The sequence below is a fragment of the Plasmodium coatneyi genome, chromosome 5 (assembly GCF_001680005.1).
Source record: "Plasmodium coatneyi strain Hackeri chromosome 5, complete sequence".
Classification (NCBI taxonomy): domain Eukaryota; phylum Apicomplexa; class Aconoidasida; order Haemosporida; family Plasmodiidae; genus Plasmodium; species Plasmodium coatneyi.
In genome coordinates, this window is record NC_033560.1 from 1,278,791 (window position 1) to 1,294,213 (window position 15,423).

Consider the following 15,423-nt stretch of genomic DNA (forward strand, 5'->3'; position numbering starts at 1 on the left):
CCCCTGCGAAGTGCGCATGTATATTTGCCCCCCTCAGGAACAATGAAGCTGGACATCTCGTGTTTTTGCTTCCTGTCGAAAAATGAGTACCGAGTGCTGACGGCGATAGAAATGGGCATGCGGAACCATGAGTACCTGCCCGTGTCATTAATAGCAAGCATAGCGAATTTGAGGAAGGAAGGCATAAACAGTGTGCTGAAGAAGTTGCTCAAAAATAAACTGATCAGTCATGAAAATAAAAAGTACGATGGGTACAAGCTAACCTATTTAGGGTATGACTTCCTAGCCTTAAGGGCATTTATAAACAGGGGCACCCTAAAAAGTGTTGGCAATCAAATAGGAGTTGGAAAAGAATCAGACATCTATATATGTAAAGATACGAGCGGAAATTTGTTGTGTTTAAAAATACATAGGTTAGGTAGAATATCCTTTAGAACTATTAAAAATAATAGGGACTATTATGGGAAGAAAAATTTCCGAAATTGGCTGTACTTGTCCAAAATAGCTGCCACGAAGGAATATGCTTATTTGAAAGCTCTGTATGAAAATAACTTCCCAGTTCCAAAACCTTATGACCTAAACAGACATATGATTCTCATGTCGTATGTAAATGGGTACCCCCTGTCACACGTAAAAATTAGTAACCCCTTTAAGATAATAGACGTCTTAATAAACACGATCATTAAATTTGCCAAGGCGAATATAATTCATGGAGATTTCAACGAATTTAACATTCTCATAGATGACGATGAGAAAATAACTGTTATAGATTTTCCCCAAATAGTTTCTCTACAGCATGCGAATGCAAAGTTGTACTTTGACCGAGACGTCAGAGGTGTCGTTAACCACTTTTATAAAAAGTACAAAATAAAAATTGAAGATTACCCTGTTTATGAGGATGTCATTTTGCTGACTAATGATAAAATTGTGGTGGACGAGAATTTGCTTTCCAGTTGTGATGAGCATGCCCTCATGGACGTCCTGCAGAATGATGGCTCTGACTCGGTCTGCACCGGGCCGGAGCAGGTGAACGGTAGTGACGATGGCGTCGAAAGTGATCAAGGTAACCAAAGTGACGAAATGGACGAAGTGGAAGAAAGTGACGAAATTGATGGAAGCCGTCGCAGTGAGGCAAACCGCCCAAGCACTGTTAGTGAGAGCACTCAGGGGGAAACGCCCCGCAGCGTGGGAACCCAGGGGGGGGACTCCTTCTCTTCTGAAGGAAAGTACAAAGACGCCTACGAGAGCAACGCGGAAAGGGAAAAGGCAAATGACCAGCTGGAGAAAAGATTGGACGGATTGGATGACAATGGCGTGGAAAGTGCACAAGGGGGAGAAGCGGATCAGCCAGGAAATAAGAAGGAAGAGGAGGAGACCCAAGGCAGGGGGGTTAGTAGCCCCATGAAGAATGAAGAAGCCATTACAAATGGGAAGTGCAGTGGTACAGAGGAGAAGACGCAGGGTGAGGATAAAGACCGTCATGATGGTCACCCTGTTAGCGGTGAGGAAGAGACGGAGGGGAAAATCGTCTCAAACGACCCGAACCATCAGGTGGACGGTGGTACTTCAGAAAAGAGCGCCCACCAGGTGAACTGCACGAAGGGCATGAGCAGCGAAGCGAGCGGTGATGAAGTCAGTGGTGATGAAGTCAGTGGTGACGAAGCCAGTGGTGACGAGGCCAGCGAATTGACGGCGTACTCCAGCTGCGAGTCGGAGGGAGGCATCTCCGAGAATTCCACCAAGAAGCTGTCCGAAACGTGGCAGCCCCATATAAAAAAGTACACGAAGGAATACGCTAAGAGCAAGCTAAAGTACATGTATAGGAAGAAGAAAAATAAGGAAAAGTACAAGGAAAATTTAAAAACGAAAAATAAAAAAAAACTAATGGAAAAGATTAAAAATTATGTGTAACAAAAAATAAGTGTAACCCCAATTAATTTTTTCAAACTTTCCAATCCTTTTCCCTCTGTTGTATGAACAACAGCGCCACGCGTACGCGAAGAATGTGTACCATTGTGCGCAATTTATTTGTTTATTCAGTCCTTTTTTGTAACACCCCCTTTTCTCTTGTTTTGTCATATTATTTTTACTTAAAAATAAACAAACGTCTTTTATTTGTGTGTGTAAAAAGGCTAAATGATGCCCCACAGAAAAAAAAATCAGACGTGAAAAATGTGCTATTCTTCATTTTTTCGCGCACTCATCTGGAATTTTAACATTAACACGTCGGTAGGGGATAATCGTGGAGGTGGTATTCTGCATGAGAGGGGTAAGAAATTACGACATCGCCTTAGTTATGCGTGAGCAAATGATCTATGACGCCATTATGCGGGCATAAAAGGGGGAGAAAAATTCCCCCCAATTGGCACAATATATGATTCGTCTTTACGATGGGGTGACCAGCGGTGTGCCCTAGTTATCCACCCCTTAGCCGTAAAAGCTGTACACGTAATCGAGGAAGGCCGTAACCTCATTCTCGTTGTTCACATAATTCATGTGCGTTATATGCATATCGGGTCGAACAAAAATATACATGGCTGATCTGGACCTGCACAAATCGGTAGGAACGCAGGGTGCACCTAGCTTGATATTTAGCTGCCTCTGGAAGTCGCTCATGAAGTCGTAGAGGATGGTTTGTTTGCCCAGGTTTTTGGTGGCCCTTATTTTGGTAAGAAGGGCACTCAGTGGGGAGTCCCTACCCTGGATGTTGGCTCTGTGCATCATCTGGGGACATACAATAGAAAGGATGGCTGAGAGAACATTTCCATTCCTGGTGATACTGTCGTTCGTGTCTGTGATCGCACTGACGATAGAGTGTCTGCGTGTGAAGTCGTTTTTTTGTTCACCGCACACAACCCAGAGGATGTTGAGGGGTGAGCCACGTCTCCCCCTGGCCATGGCGCCGTAAGTTAGTCTTCCAATTTTTGTTAGCTTATCAAAGGCGTCCACATCGTGGTAACAGCAACCATGGTGGGAGTGCCCTTGGTGGGAGTAACCATCGTGGGTGCTTCCTGGCCCCCCTTTGGAGGAAAACCTATTCATAATATCGGGGCACCTCTGTGGAAGGCCCATTTTACACGCACAAATTCGGGAGGGGTTCATTTGGCATATGCACAAAATTAAGGTATGTGCATGTCCCCCCAGGTAGTCATACAGCCGAACAGTGTTATTTTCCTGATAGCTGTTACTGCACAAGGTGACACATCTGAGGACGCAGTTCCTTGGCCGATCTGCACACATGAAGTGCCTGCCTGTGAGTTGAGCGGAGGTGTGTACAAGGCCTAATCTGTAGTAGTCACTTTGCAGCATAAACGTCTTTTTGTAAACCCTGTTTAGAACGTTGCAGGAGGAAGTGAACCTGCTAATCGTCCTGACACAGCAATTCAGGAGAAAGGCAAAATAGTAACTAGCCATATTGTTTAATAAAAAAAAAAAATTAACCATTTCACTACTCCATGAGAGGACCTTCTGAGAAATGTACTGTCTCTCCTTCTGGTATGCCTCCAGTAAAATGGGCGAAGAATTATAATCTATTAGGTATTTCAATTTCCACCCAATGCTATACACATCATGTACTGTGAGGTTAATGCTTATGCTAAACATGGGGTTGTATAGACAGTTAGACTCCCCTGCTAGGATGATCCCCTGTCTATAGAACTGTTCGCACATTTGGTCTCTGTGAATTCCCCTCTTCAAATTATATACATAAAATATTTTCACTTTTGGGAAAATTTTTTCAATCAAGTGGATCACTTCCATGTGGTTCAATTTGTCTGTCTGTTTCACTGGACGGATTATTTCTTCATGGGAGCGTTTTTTTGCTTTCCTGCATATGGTCAAGTGCCAGTTGTACCCCCCCCTGCGTATGCCAAGGGTTGATTTGGGGGAGGTGGTGCACCCTGAGTTGTTGCTCACTGCGTCGGAGAACACGTTCACATTGTTATCACACGAATGATCGTTCGAATGATCAATCGAATGATCGCTAGTGATGTGTTGCTTCCTTTTAGGGGGAGTTCCATTCGTGGAACACATTTCAGGGACATCTTCACATGGACTTCCCCACAGTTTCTCCCCTTGGAGAATTCCCCCCCTGACTTGTCCGTTCGCACATTTATTTTCCTTCCCTTTTGGGGAACGATCCCCATCGTTTGTATTTCCTCCTACGGCACTGTCTTCGTGTTGCTTTGCTCCTGCTGTGATATCACTGCTCTGTGACGGCGTCATCCTCTCGTTTGTGTAACCAGTATCATTGGGTTGGCGTTCCCGTGAGGATGCATCTCTCTGCTCAATTTTATTCTCATCGTTGGGCTTGGAGGGATGGCCACTGTCTACATCTGCCATGTGGATTTCTTTCCATTTTTCCTCAACAGTTTTAGCCCTAACATGATGGCGGTTAATAGGATCCCCCTTAGGTGCTCCATTTTGGTCCCACCCAGAGTGGTCCTCTTCAATGGAAACTTCTTCTGACAAAACAGAGTTGTGAGAAACCCCGCTTGATTGGTTGTTCCCCCGTTCGGTGTGGCCATTCTGAGGTCCCCCTAAGGATAGGCACTCTGCTGATGTGCCACTGGAGGGGGATCCAGTCGAATCAATCCCTTTGTCGGTTGGTTTATTTGCATTTTCACCACTTGGTGTAATTAAATCTGGCGTATCTTCATATGGGGGGGTTGCAGCTGGCTCGTGACCTAACCTCTGCGGGTCTGTAATCCCGATTTTCTGTTCCCCTTTGTGGGGGTCACGTGGAAGTTTTCCGATGAGGTCCTGCACAGGTTCATCTTGCGCGTCTCCCTCTGCGGTGGTGTCATCTCCCCAATTGGCCGAGTTTTCATTCTCCTCTGAATCGTTCTCCCTCCTGCTGCTGCCCGGGTGAGGAGCCTCCTTGGCAGTTCTCCCGGTGAGACCATTTCGCAGTAGACATGGTTGACATGGTTGGCTCGTTGAGCCCCGCTCTTCTGTGGGTTTTCCCCCAAAAGAATGGGGCACTCTCCCAACAGGGTGCACCCTTTTAAGCGAAGAACCACCCTGGGGGAGGTCCCCTTTGAAAGTGTACTCCTCCTTTGTTCGTTCAATAACGTGCGTGAATGCCTCGTCATTGCAGAAAAAACTTTGCTCGTAAATATTTCGCATGTCAGGGAGAATGGGGAAGCATGTAGCCAAGCCATGCTCCGACTGAACCAGGGTCAAATTGTAGTGACTCATATCTATGTTCCATTTGGCGCAGACATCCACAGATATGTACTCGACCGGGTGGCTTGTCTTCTCTTCCATTTTTATCTTTGCCAGTTTTCTGATTGAAGATTTTCTCCCATCAACTCCAACTATGTATTTACTCCTAATTGAGCAGTGAAGCGGTTTTTTTGGTTGTTCCTCACTTGGGTGGGTATTGTGGGTTAGTGACCCCCCCGTTGGTGCATCCTTTGGGGGGTTCTCCCCGGATGAGTCGTCGTGTGCATTTTTCTCCACTGCGCCATTCTTTTCCCTTTCCCTGTCAAAAAGAAACCCTTTTCTCCAAGGTTTTTTTCCCACTATGTGATCAACAGTACCGTGCATTTCACTGTCGTCTTTATTACAACAATGGGGCACTTCTATGTAGTTACCTGTGTGATGTTTTGTCTCCCTTTTTGTGTCCTTTACCACCCGCACATGCATCATAGGCGTAGCTCCCCTCTGACCCTCCGTAGGGAGTCTGTTTAGGGGGGACCTCGAGCAACCCTGAAAGAAACCATTTTCGCAGGTGCTATTCCCAGAATGGTCACCATGGATGGAGGTAGAAAAAGTCGAGCCCGTATCGCTAGATGAGCTCTGAAGTCTGTATCTGTCCAACGAATTTTCTGAGTTTGCTTGCAAGTAATTTGTGTAATTTTCGTTGTATTCGCTAGAGATGCTGCTGGACGAGCTGTGTTGGCTTTCCCAGGGAATGAATTTTTTTTTTTTTTTCCCGTCCAGGTGGGCGCTCGCTTTGCCTTGTCTTCTCTTAAGGAGGGAGGGCAGGGTGTACATCTTTTTCACGTCGCTCCAGGTGCAGCTTTTATTTCCGCTTCTCCCGTGTAAGTTTTGTTTTCCCTGTTGATTGTGCAAATGTGCGTGCGTATCAGCGGTGCCGTTATCTTTACGGTACTTTCTTCCCCTTCTGCACGTAGAGGGACTGTCCTGACTGAGTCTCCACAGGATGGTGCCATCCTGCACGGCGTCCGAATTGATGGAAGCCAATTTTCTTCGCAGGATATTATTCAGCGTGGTCTTGTTTATACTTAGCATGTACGATGTGGATCCATTGCAGTTTTGAAAAAAAGTTTTGTCCGTTTTATTTATTAATTTGTTTCCAACGTAGAAACTAACTCCTGTCAGTTTTAAGCTTCTGTTTCGTACCTCCGAGAGGATACCTAAATCGTGGAAAATTTCCAACGTTCTGGGGTAGAGTAAATATTGCTCACTTATGTCTTCTCCGTTTATTTCTTTATTATTTCTGTCGTACGAGTTTATCACCAAGTGGTTTACATTTTTTCGTGCCAGATCGAGGGAAAGAAGAAGTCCCCCTGTGTTTGCCCCAACAATGAGCACGTCTGTTTGGCGTTCCTCTTCCGGGGGATCCCCTTTTCTGAGGTGTCCATTCGTTCGCCGGTTCATCGTTTCGCTAGTTCGGAGTGGAAATATGACAGGGCAAGGTTGAACTAGAAGGTGTGACAGTGCTTATCTACATTGGCGGGGAAAATTCTGATGGATGTAATACTCCCCTCAGATTCAGCAAGACCGCCGCTGTGCAGGTCGATCGTGTCGGTCTGCCCCTTCTCATATGTGTCTACCAATTTTTACAAACTCTAAATTTGCACTGAAGTGGCAAAAAGTCATGTGGTAAAAAAAGGTGCTTAAAATTACCAAAATGTGGAGCATCAAAAAAAAAAAAAAAAAAAAAAATGCGAATGTGTACAAACTTGTGTGCATATATGTTTATCATCCCCCCCACCCCCATTCACATATAACAAAGGAAGTGACTTCTTCCATATCAGCAGGGGGGCAACATCGCGTGGAAGTGAAGTGACGCAAAGGAGTACCAAGGAAAAAAAAAAAAATTGCTACATTGGCAAATAGAAAGTTTAAGAATAAAATAATAATGAAGCCTTACTCAAGTGTCAACAAAACTGTTGAAAAAAAAAAAAAAAAAAAAAAAATCGTTGCTGCGTTTCGTTATGTCTACGTTGCCTTGCACACAACTGCACCTATGGGTGGTGTTCCGAAAGTTGTCAAACAGGCATAAGAGGTGACGTCGCAAATAAGTAGCTATTTCTCATCCGTTGTAGGAGTCACTAACAGGTGATTACGCACCCGTGAGTTCTACTCCCCCTTCCTATGATGGGACACCCAAAGACACAACGTAACTTTATGAACATATCCAGAAGGCGCTCACTTGGACAGCTTATTAAATGGGATTCTTTATATACATATGTGCGCGCTGTCAGAGAGGCTTTACATAAGTGGGGCGCGTGATGAGCATGAATCTTTCACGCTCACGCATCGCTGCACACACATGCAAGTATTCCGGCATTTCAACTTTTAGCACATGTAGTAGTACCACTACAGTGTGATGGACTATTCTGTTCCTATGCTACCCCTTCCCAGTTCGCTAAGCATTAGGGCCCCCTTTGACCCCATGGTGGGTGTATATCACTGTCCTGGAATCACATCGGGGTGAAGATAAACTTGGCTGATTATTCGTGAGAACACCTTTTCACGGGGGAGCTTCAACTGGAAGGTAATCAATCCATGCAGCTGCGTGTTCTACATGTGTTGTTACCCCCAGGGGTGTGTACCCCCCCCATACACGCGTGTAAACCAACCCTCTCCCCGGGGCTTGCTTTCGCTTTTTCCGCCCCGGGCTAGTCCCTTCGCAGACGTTTCATCATTAAAAAGGAGGAACTTCATTGTGAGGGAGGTTAATCTGAGAAGAGTATTTTTTTCCCTTTTTTTTTTTTCGTTCAAAAATGGTTCCTCAGCCACAAGCGAGCAACCAGGAAGAACGTTACACCTTCGATGCGAGGGGTGTATGCTAATTTTTCCAATCCGGGGTGGGGTGTACATTTCTGAGTGACATCCTTCGTAGAAACGGAATGGTCCAGGTGGGTTACCCCGTTGTGGAGTCGTATTCGACATATCAGCAGGGAAAAAAAAAAAAAAAAAAAAAAAAAATTATACCTCTATTTGTTGCAAAAGGTAGAATTGTAAATCCGTTTGCTTTTCTCATTACACGTGCAACACATGCGCTTGCCAAAAGTTCGGTTGGATTTTCCCCCCCCTGAATGAGTTTTGGAGGCGCCACGCTTCATTTGTAGGAGCATGTGTAAAGTGGGGGGATGGAGATACCTATGAAGCTGCTTTGTAAATGTCCCGCCAGATGTGCATCGGAGAAGAGTTAAAAACACATCAGTATAAACGCGCACATATGACACGTACATATGTGTAGCCGTGCAGGGAAGTACCTGAAGTTCACCTGAGAAAATTGGACCCAATTATAATGCCGGGTTCTGCTGCCCACAGAATAAGGAATGCCTGCACGAAAGTAGTAAAAGTGTTATTTCTATATTGGCTCGTTTTTGTGAAGAAGCAGAAGGTCCCAAACATGGTGCACACGCTAGGGATGACAAAGAGAAAAAGTTGCATCCAGATAGGGCATCCGCCCGGTGGTGGGAATTATATCTCCCCATGTGCATCCACGTATTGTTCTTCACACAGGAGGGCACCTTTTAATTGTCTTTATCGGGATTACTCCAAAGGGAGGAGGCACAATCCCTTGGGAAGCCTCATCTCTGTCCACCCACTTAAGAAACTAAAGCTAATGCGGGGAAAGGACCCCAAACCAGCCGCACGTAATTTTTACATTCATAATTTTCCATATAGGGAAAAAGCAATTAAAAAAATATGCCCCCTAAGGAGAGGGTCAAAATGGAAGAGTGCAACTTGCATGAAGAGGTTAGGGAAAATGAACATGGTTGGGGAGAATGATGAAGAAATGTTTAACCGAATAAACAGGAATGTTATGAGGAGGGGATTAGGAGAAGAGGGCCGCATGTACGAAAACCTATACGGTAGGAGTGACACTATGTGGGGAGAGAACTACGAAAGAAATTCCCTCCTCGAAATTGTAAATAACCAGACGGAAGTACCCATCGACCTTGCCCATTTCGAGAAAGAAGTGAGGAAACTAATCCACCTAATGCGATTTGAAGATTTTCAACTGAACATAACTTTTGTGAGTTTAAAGGAGATGAAGGAGGTGAACAGAACTCACAGGGGAAAGAATGAACCGACTGATGTTATTTCTCTGTTGCACTATGTAGAGAATGGGGAAGGCGTTTCACCTAGTTGTGAGTTGGCAGATGGTGATATACCTGGAGGGAGCTGTTTAAGGTCCGGAGACATTTATTTGTGCCCCGCGTACATAAGCAAAGAGTGTGTACTTGCCCGGGTTAAGTACGAGCAGGGGTTGTTGGGCGATCAAAGTGGCGATGTGGATAATGTTGGCAAAGTTGGCAAAGTTGGTGGCGAATCCACACTGGACAACCTAGACGACCAGCAGAGCGGCCAGGGGGAGCTGCGCCCCCGAGGTGTGAACAAACTGTTTAGAACCCTTTTCTGCGTCCACCAGCGGTTGCCGTTGTATGTCCTCCACGGATTAATACATCTAACGAACAAGGATCATGTAAACAATGTGAATGAATACAACGCGTTTATGGATATAGAGGAAGACATTCTCGGTAAGTATCTAAAGTTCCATCATTACACACACACATTTTACTCCCACTACGTTATTGGGTTTGGCACAGACATTCTGAACGTGAACAGGATTTATAAAATTTTGCAAAAGGGAAATGGGGGGGTTTTCTTGCGGAAGGTTTTGAGCTCACTTGAGCTGCGGGAGTTGGCTCAGGGGTACCTCGGGGAGGGGGTAAGGAGTGACCAACTGGGGGATCATTTGATTGACCAGTTGGGTAACGGTGGGGAATTCCGTGATCAATCCGATCGGAACCTTTCGCAGAGGCTCACCACAAATAACGCACTCAAGCTAGCCATCCACGTAAGTAAAAAGTTCGCATCGAAGGAAGCGATCCTCAAGTCCATGGGGCGAGGCTTAAGCTCCATTTCCAAGTACGGCCTAAGCATGAACGACATTGAAGTAAGAAACGATAAGTATGGAAAGCCCCTCGTTTTTTTGTATAACCAGGCAAGGAAAATAGCCAACGAAATGGGCATAGTAAATATATTTTTATCCCTAAGTGATGAAAGGATAACTTGCCCAAATCATAATGTTAAAAAGGATGAGGCCACGACGTGCAACTTTTGCACGTACCTGATCCATGCACAGGCTCTTTCTGTTGGGTCAAATGTGTGACGCGGTTGCGTGCATGCGCGGTCAGAGTTTTAACAAAAGTCCTATTCAATTACGTTAAGGATAAGTCTACCAATTTTTATAAACATTTGTGTGCACCACCACCGCACATGCAGCACAGTCTACACCACATGTGTTTGATCACTGCGAGAAATATGTAAACCTGCATCCTCGCAAATTGGGAAAAATTTTTTTTTTTTTTTTTTTTTTTTTTTCACGGACGTTTTGCACGGAATGGTGTTGCAAACGGGGAAGGGTAAGAACAGCTTGGTAGAGTGCACCGTAGGAAGCGTGGCACAGCACATGGGCGAGTATCGCTACCAAATGCGTGTGCGCGGTTTGTTCATTTGGCTTATATGTGCTTACATGTACATATGTATATAATTTTTTTTAACCCTGCGTGATGTGCTAATTTAGGCAGTTTAAGCAGAGGTTCGTGTGGCGCTGAAGTGAACTATCCGGGCTTGCCCAGAGGGGTGCGTGCGCAGAAGAGTAGATTTGTGCAGGTGTACGTATGTATACGTGTGTGTAGGCACGTTCCCCCCCTTTGTTCTTTATTGATTGGGAGAACGGGGGAAAATAAAAAGAAAAGCCTAAGGGCACAGTTCGCAGGAGGGTCTGAAAGGAAGGTTTGGCGAAAAACAAGCCAAAAGGTGAACATTGAAATGTTGTCCTGGTGAAATGATAAGAAGTAGCTAGAAAAAAAAAAGAAAAGTTGTGCAGTAGTTAGGAGGAAAGGTATACAGATGGACAGCAAAATAATTTCTCCCTCTTACATGCACAATGTTGCTCATTACGTAAAGGCAAAAAAGTATAGTGTAAGGCGTACCATGCAACTTTTTTTTTATGCACATATAGGGGCACAGGTGCACGTATATATATGCCTACGTAGGTGTACACTCTCGAAGAAGTATATACAACGGAGCGTCGCTTAATCAAGTGCTGGGAAAAAGAAAAGGACTTCACTCGTTTGCAAGGTGGCAGTTGTTCGATGGTACATCGAGCGCGCCCAGGTGTTAGAAGGAGAGCAAAAAATAAGCGTGCACGTTAGGATGTACATAGGGTATATATATATGTATATGTGTATATACACCCATGCTGGCGCATATGTGCGCACTGGCGCTCACGTTCTGTGCGCCCCCTACATTAGGCGGAAAGAACAGAGTAGAAAGGCCAAATAAAAAGTTAAAGCGCTGAAAAAAAAGAAATGTGTCACAGAAGAAAAAGGGGAAAAAAAATTCGTGTTCATGTTCATGTAAAGCAATTGAAAAAAAAAAAAAAAAAAAAAAAAAAAAAGTTGCAACCAACCTGCCAACAAATGGAAGAAAAAAATTAACACAGAACAAAAAAAAAAAAAAAAAAAAAATTTAACCGCTTAACCGAATAACCGATAAACCAATTAGAACCGATTGATTAAACACATTCACGAAGTTACGCTGAAGGGGTTGTGTAACTAAAAAAAACAAACTTGATAAAAACGAAAAAAAAAAAAAAAAATTAACGAGAACAAGGCAATGTTGCGTGACGCGACGTAACGTAATAATTACTCACATTCGAATTGGTGGCCGAACGAGAGAAAAAGCTTTAACCTTAACACAAACGAAAAAAGCACAAGCGTAAAACGTATACATGCAATATATGTACATGTTACATGTGCACTGCGTACAAGTCAGAGTTAGAAACTTGTAATTACACCCCTCGATCTGTTTCTTTCGTGAACAGAAAGATGCAACTTTTACCTTACAAGATACATTACATCTACAATTTTTTCTTTTCTTTTATAGTTTAATATTTCACTAAAGAAAAATGTTGAACTGAAGAGGGAAAAAAAAGTTGCAACGATGTTCTGCTTTTTTTTTTTTTTTTTTTTTTTTTTACAACCGCTAATTTTGCCCCTTGCGCAAAGCAAAGTCATGAATCCGTTCTTACCTAAATATTATACATATGTACGTGGGCTCGTGCAATTTTTACATGTACCTGTGTGCAAATGCCCACCCCCCTCTTCCCCGCAAATGGGTCCTTACTTTTATGTACTGCCTAATTAGTGTAAAGTTTCACCTCTGTGTAGTGTAAAACCGCTTTAACCGTGTACCGTACGTAACGCCTCTACTGTTATTGTGTACATCCGCGTGTACGTGCAGATACACGTACGTACATGTAGGTGAACACAGTGTACCTGTAACTGCTTTGTGCGTATAGTATATGGCTGCATTTTTAACTTATACACCTCTTTTGCTACGTTCATGATGGCAAACCTCTATCTTCCTTCCACACACCCCTTTTAAAGTACTCCTTTTTGTGTACATTCAAGTCACGTTATTTTTACGAATTAATTTTTTTCTTTACACCACTCCCCATGTTAGTACCCCAATGCGTATATGCGCAAAGGGAGAGGTATGTACATTTGTGCACATGTAATTTCGGCAGAAAAAAGTTGTGTGTTTCACCGCTTCACCACTTGGCTGTTTTGCCGCCCCTCGGTTCACCACACGGTGTGCGCCGTTTTGCACAATTTTTTTTTCGTTCGCTTGCTTGAGAGAAGAGAACATAAATTTATATACCTAAGCCATCTGCGTGTACCTAGGGCTTGCGAGAACTCACGTTTACGTGGTACAATTTTTGCGTGAACGTTCCATTACATGTGCACTCGCATATGCGTCATGTAGATATGTATACTTCCGTGTATAGATGTGTAATTTAATTTAACATTACACAGCATGTGTTTTTTACAAAAAATTCATTGCAACAATTTAAATGCACTTGCATTTTTTTTTTTTTTCTTATTAACCTTTTTTACGTTTTTCATTGTAAACTTGTTCAACGAATTAAAAATTAAGGCAACTTTGCCTACCCCACATCAGTCATGCGACATATGTACATGTAAACCCCTGTTTGTGGGCGCGCACTTTTATGCGTTAGCACTTGCGTTTGCATTTACATTTACATGTACGTGTACACGTACGTGTTAAGGTGTGATTGCTGACGCGCGTCCTTACAGATGCTTACGTGTATACACACTCGCACCTCTGTATTCAACTTCATGCATTCAAAAATTAAGCGGCTTTGCAAGTGTTCTTCACGACAACACAACAATGACAACTTATCTTCGTGTTTACACCATAATGAGCCACATACATAAATGCATGCAACAACATATATAGTCCTTTTAATTCCTTTTTTTTTTTTTTTTTTTTTTTTTTTTACACACTTAAAGTTTAAAAATTTTTTTTAAAACACTTTTTGTGATTGTTCGCGCAAATGCTCATTTGCGCTTTCGTTAATGAGGCAAAACTGAATTCAATTTTTTTATTTTGTGCCTTTAATTAACGTATTTATACGCATAAGCATGTGTATACATGCGACCTCGCTTATGCATATATGTATGCGCGCATGTGTGTCCAATTTGTTTTACTTAATTAAGCATATAACTCACGTAAATGGATATTTGGTTTAATTGCAAATCATATTTGTTTTTAACTTGTGTCTACTGACGTACGCGCACGTTTTGTGTGTTAAAAGCAGTCACCAGTGATATAAACCCTCCTTCTATGTAATATATGTGCCGCTGCATATGTATATCCCCCCTTTTGTTACAACTACGTTATTCATCCTTTTTTTTTTTTTTTAACAAGTATATACTGCGTCGTGGCAAAGAGCAGCCAATCGCATCAAACCGTGTCAAGCCGCGTCAAACGGCTTTGCAGTGTAATTCATTTTTTGTTCCTCTCCCCCCAACCTGTTCACTGAATTTTTGAAAAAATACGTATGCAATGAGTGAAGAAGCGAGTGTATAATTGTCTCCCCTACAAGTATACATAAACGCGCGCGCTTTACATATGCGTGTACAATTTCGTGTGTTCCCTTTCGTATGTATGCAAAAGTAAAGAACACACCTGAGGATGCTATGTTTTTTTTATTAATTTTGTATATAATTGTGAATTAAAATTAGTGAATTTCCCTTCACAACATTCAAAATCGTAAATTTTGCAAAAGTTTGTGTTTAATTAAAAACCGTTTAAAAATCACCTTGTGCGTACATTGCATCACCATCGTCTGCATTATGGTTACCTATTTTTTTTTATTTTTTAAAAGGCACACAAGAGAGAAAAAAAAGGCGTGTGGAGTGCAGTTAACTCATGTGCGTTTTTTTTAACCTTCCGAAATTTTCACTTTGGAAAATAACAGCAACAATACTTTCATACCTTCATGTAGTATACGCTTTTTTTTTTTTTTTTTTTTTTCGTAAAAGTGCGCATATGCGTTGTGTAAATTAGCAATACGTATATGTATCTATAGCGTATGCATTTGCCTTTTTATACACTTCTCCCTGTGTGCGTTACTTATATACATTTACACAAAGTACATCAACCGCATGCACCATATATGCTTGTGTGCAAGCCCTTATGCACCCACAAGAAAAAACAGCCATGTATACATATGTAGATACCAGCGAAAGGCAAAAAGTGCAAAAATGCAGAAACACAAAAATACAAAAATAGAAGGGGAAAATGCGTACACTCACGTATGAGTGAAACTTATTACGTAGAGAGTGCATGTTGGCCTCTTTTTTTTGTTTTTATGTTTTTTTCCTATTTTCTTCATTCAAAAATACATGTGCGAATTGTTTTAGATGCGTATATTTTTTTTTAAATGTGAGCAAAGTTGCTTATCTTTTTACAAGCGCAGTTATTCATTTTTTTATACGCACAGCTGTTCACTTTTAATGCACGCGAAAAATTGTTCCCTTTTTTTTCCACAAAAGTGTTTGTTTTTTCCTTCATCCGTTTTTTTTTTTTGTTACAAAGCATTTAAAGCGCGTGGAACAATTTTGGCTTGTTATTTTTGGAAGGCATGCTTTTCCCCTTTTTGAGGACAGAATGCGTACTCTACACAATTTATAAAAATTTTTTGAAAGAGTCAAAGCAGTTTTTGCGCGTGTACATATATAATATACGTAAATGCACATGTATATATGCGTGTAAATACGTGTACATAATACATGCTTACTCGCTTGCATACTTGCAAAAAGGAGAAGAGGGAAA

General features: G+C 42.5%; 3 protein-coding genes across 3 annotated transcripts; 2 read left to right on the top strand and 1 right to left on the bottom strand.

Moving 5' to 3' along the window:
• Positions 1 to 42: 42 nt before the first annotated feature.
• PCOAH_00012380 (ROI kinase-like protein) lies at positions 43 to 1,911 on the top strand (the record flags this gene model as incomplete). Its single annotated transcript, XM_020058047.1, has 1 exon — positions 43 to 1,911. The coding sequence occupies one exon, from the start codon at positions 43 to 45 to the stop codon at positions 1,909 to 1,911; it is 1,869 nt and encodes a 622-aa protein (XP_019913497.1).
• A 516-nt stretch (positions 1,912 to 2,427) lies between these two features.
• On the bottom strand, positions 2,428 to 6,627 carry PCOAH_00012390 (Uncharacterized protein; the record flags this gene model as incomplete). The annotated part of the gene is made up of 1 exon (XM_020058048.1): positions 2,428 to 6,627. One exon carries the CDS (start codon positions 6,625 to 6,627, stop codon positions 2,428 to 2,430), a length of 4,200 nt encoding a protein of 1,399 aa, XP_019913513.1.
• A 1,882-nt stretch (positions 6,628 to 8,509) lies between these two features.
• On the top strand, positions 8,510 to 10,384 carry PCOAH_00012400 (Uncharacterized protein; the record flags this gene model as incomplete). Its single annotated transcript, XM_020058049.1, has 1 exon — positions 8,510 to 10,384. The coding sequence occupies one exon, from the start codon at positions 8,510 to 8,512 to the stop codon at positions 10,382 to 10,384; it is 1,875 nt and encodes a 624-aa protein (XP_019913456.1).
• Positions 10,385 to 15,423: the final 5,039 nt, after the last annotated feature.